The sequence below is a fragment of the Quercus lobata genome, chromosome 5 (assembly GCF_001633185.2).
Source record: "Quercus lobata isolate SW786 chromosome 5, ValleyOak3.0 Primary Assembly, whole genome shotgun sequence".
In the NCBI taxonomy this organism is placed as follows: domain Eukaryota; kingdom Viridiplantae; phylum Streptophyta; class Magnoliopsida; order Fagales; family Fagaceae; genus Quercus; species Quercus lobata.
Genome location: NC_044908.1, coordinates 41,992,653 through 41,995,949, shown reverse-complemented (window position 1 = coordinate 41,995,949; position 3,297 = coordinate 41,992,653). Strand labels below are relative to the sequence as shown.

The window sequence follows — 3,297 nt, the reverse complement described above, 5'->3', positions numbered from 1 at the left end:
GATACCAATAAATACGCAGCTTTATACTACTCATAATCTCATCAGTATATTCGAAAACCCAAGTGTGACCCCCCAAAAAAAGAAAAAGGTAGAAATATCCATTTACACACACGTGTCATCAACAATGCTTTTAAAAAAACCGAATCAAAAATAAAAAATAAATAGAAACAAAAAAAATGTACCCAATAATTTTATTTTTTTCATTAAAAAAAGAAAAGAAAAGAAAAGAAAAAGCTATTCACGTGAACATGTGTCTGGTAGCTGCAGGAGGGCAGGGGTCTCTTCTCTTAAGTCATTGATCTATACATCACCCTCTCCACCTCACCCGTACAACAATCCCATCTTTTCATATTTGGGTTTAGCTTTCGGTCCCAAAACCCCATGGTCCCATCACCCATGGACCACTCCTCCATTTATAAATAACAAATCTTTCTCTATCTATTCCCACCAAAAAATCTTTCCCTATCTATCTCTCTCCTTTTTTCTCTTTTGTTTTTTTTAACCGAGTCAAACACGCCAACCACAACTCAGCCCATCAACTCGCCCTGTCCCCTGCAACTCAGACACCACATATGTACCTTCCACGTGGGGGCCTACTGACCTCCCTAACCCCCCTTTCAAAACTCATTACAGCCACCTATCCTCCATTCACTACTCGACACGCCACCCCCCCAACTCTCTCTCACTCTGCCCACTACCCATCATCATATATCATCAATTATCACCCTGGTTTTCAAAAAGTAATCCTCCCTTATATTCTCGCAACAATTTCAAATAAATTTTTTAGACGATTGGTTGTAAAAACTAAAGTACAGTTAACATTTTTGTGTCAATCAAATCTAACACCTTTTTTTAAATTGACTGATTTAGTTTTAAAATTTTAAATTGTTATTCATTTTTCATTTCTTTTATAGTGATTAATGACTAAAATTTATCAAATTTGAAACATATTAATTGTATTTTATCTCTATTTGTAAATTATTGCTGATTTTTTTTTTCTTTTTATAATTTGCCCACTGACATTACTTTTAACCACTAAAAAAATAGCTCACCCCGTTACGGACTTACACGTGAATTTCTACTGCACTTAAAAATTAACAACGTTACGGACCAAAACAAGTCAAGAACGTAAAATAAAAAAATATTAAAAAAAGCAGGCGCCGAGTAACAGCGCCGTACAATATTAATGGATAGGGCTTACATCACCCTCGGGTGGCGCCTAAGAGTAGTGTTTGATAGTAGTATCTCTCACACACTTTTTTTTTATATTAAAAAGAAAAAACTTTCTCTTTCTTACCTACACTGATACACACAAACTTGACAGCTTCACACAGTCCACACATCACACACATGTTCCCATATATGTTATATATAAACATAACACAAACCCTCACCCTGCGCACACGTCTAATCAGGCGGCGGCTCTCTCTGCTTTTTTTTAACTAGGCCCCACCCCTTTTTCTTTTCCCTCCCTCCTATTCACTTTTCATTCCGTGCTTTTCACGAGTACACCTTCTCCCTCAATCACAACCGTTGAGTCAATCAAACGGTCCAAACAAGGAGGCAAATTATAAATCGCGCGAAACACATACAAAGGATGTGTCAATTTGTTGGTTCATATAATATAATATAATATATTATAATATAACACACTGATATGTATATATATATAGAAATGTCATGCCGTCCATCCGACGATTACGGGAGGCTACGTGGGACCCTCTGATATTATACACACACACAACTCTCTTTCTCTTCACTCTCAGTAAGTATTCTCTGGTTCTTCCTTCTCTTTCTTCTCTGTGATTTTTGGGAGCTTCTCTTTAATGGCGTCTTCAGCTCGTGAGGGACACTACAGAGGAGTAAGGAAGAGGCCGTGGGGTCGCTACGCAGCTGAGATACGTGACCCATGGAAGAAGACTAGGGTTTGGTTGGGTACATTCGACACGCCCGAAGAAGCTGCACTCGCTTACGACGGTGCTGCTCGTTCGCTCCGTGGAGCCAAAGCTAAGACGAACTTTCCGCCAACAGTTCCGGCCACCGTAGGCGGCGGCGGTGGGCTTCCTCTCCCTCTCGATCTCAACCTTCCCTCCTCCAACAGACTCGTACTCGGCGAGTTTTTACACACCGGCGTTCTCAAAGACATCAACTGTGTCGCCACCGAGTCTGACTCGTCTTCCTCGTATCAAGTTAAGCGAGAACCTCAAGCTTCTGCCTCTGCTGTTACTGTCGCTTCCGCCGGACCCACACATCATGTCCCTGAGAGCTCCGCCACGGCGTCGTTTCTGGGTCTCGTGCGGCGTGGTTTGCCTGTCGATCTCAACGAGCCGCCTCCTTTGTGGCTTTGAATGACATCAATGAATGAAATGAATGCTGGTCTGACTTATTATTACGACGGTGTTTTTCACTTCTTTAATTAGTTCCTTTGTCTTTATTTATTTTCTCTTTTTTCATGAGACTATCTGAGTCTAGTAGTATTAGACTATTAGTAACGTAAAAACAAAAAGTTTCAAGAAATGGAAACCATATGTATATATACATATCCCTATCTATGTTTTTGGTTTTTGTTTCTGTGAAACACTCCCGAGTTTTTTGTTTTTTTTACTTTCAGTTTTGTTATTCTAGAAAGTTCCGAGCTTTTACGATGATCACCGTAGGTGGGATACCGGTTGCCGACCGTTGATTCCTTTTGGTTTGACAAGGCCCACCGATCCAGTCGGTGGGAAAAAAAAAATGGGATTCTGGGGTATATTTACTTGGTACTATGAGTATATGACCGAAAACGTTGACCCACGCGCTTTTAGTACTACGCGCCAATGAAATGAGAGTAGAGTTTGGCGGTTTGGCTTATGTTAAAACTTAAAACCAACCTTAAAAAAAAGGTTCGGTGTAGTAATCGGCGAGTGCGAACTGCGAAGCAAGGCTGTGCGTGCAAGCATGATAGCATTCCTTATTTGGTCACTAGTGGTCAGGTAAGGCACAGTGCACAGAGATCTCTCCAGGTTCCCCAAAAAAATGATTATTAGCAAAATTCATAAATTCAATGGACATAGTCATAGACCCATGCCACCCACTCCATTCACTGTTCGTGAATTTTGATTTGACGGGATAGCCCCTTTTGTGAGCGAGCACAAATTAAACATGTGGTTGTCGGTTGCCTTTGTTAATTAAAATCATAAACAATAATAAAACTACGTGGTTATTGAGATGATGATACGAGAAAATGGAAGTGAATAAGAGTTTTTTAGTCCCGAAATGATGTGGTGTGCATGTTGGGCAGGGCAGGGGGGGCCGTGC

General features: G+C 40.6%; 1 protein-coding gene across 1 annotated transcript; it reads left to right on the top strand.

The window, feature by feature from the left end:
* The first annotated feature begins 1,661 nt into the window (after positions 1–1,661).
* LOC115992112 (ethylene-responsive transcription factor 12-like) lies at positions 1,662–2,565 on the top strand. Its single transcript, XM_031116175.1, has one exon. It carries the CDS (start codon positions 1,827–1,829, stop codon positions 2,346–2,348), a length of 522 nt encoding a protein of 173 aa, XP_030972035.1. The 5' UTR covers positions 1,662–1,826; the 3' UTR covers positions 2,349–2,565.
* The last annotated feature ends 732 nt before the right edge of the window (positions 2,566–3,297 follow it).

Excerpts from the sequence above, each read along its gene's own strand:
- LOC115992112 (XM_031116175.1), top strand. The coding sequence starts at position 1,827 with ATGGCGTCTTCAGCTCGTGAGGGACACTACAGAGGAGTAAGGAAGAGG.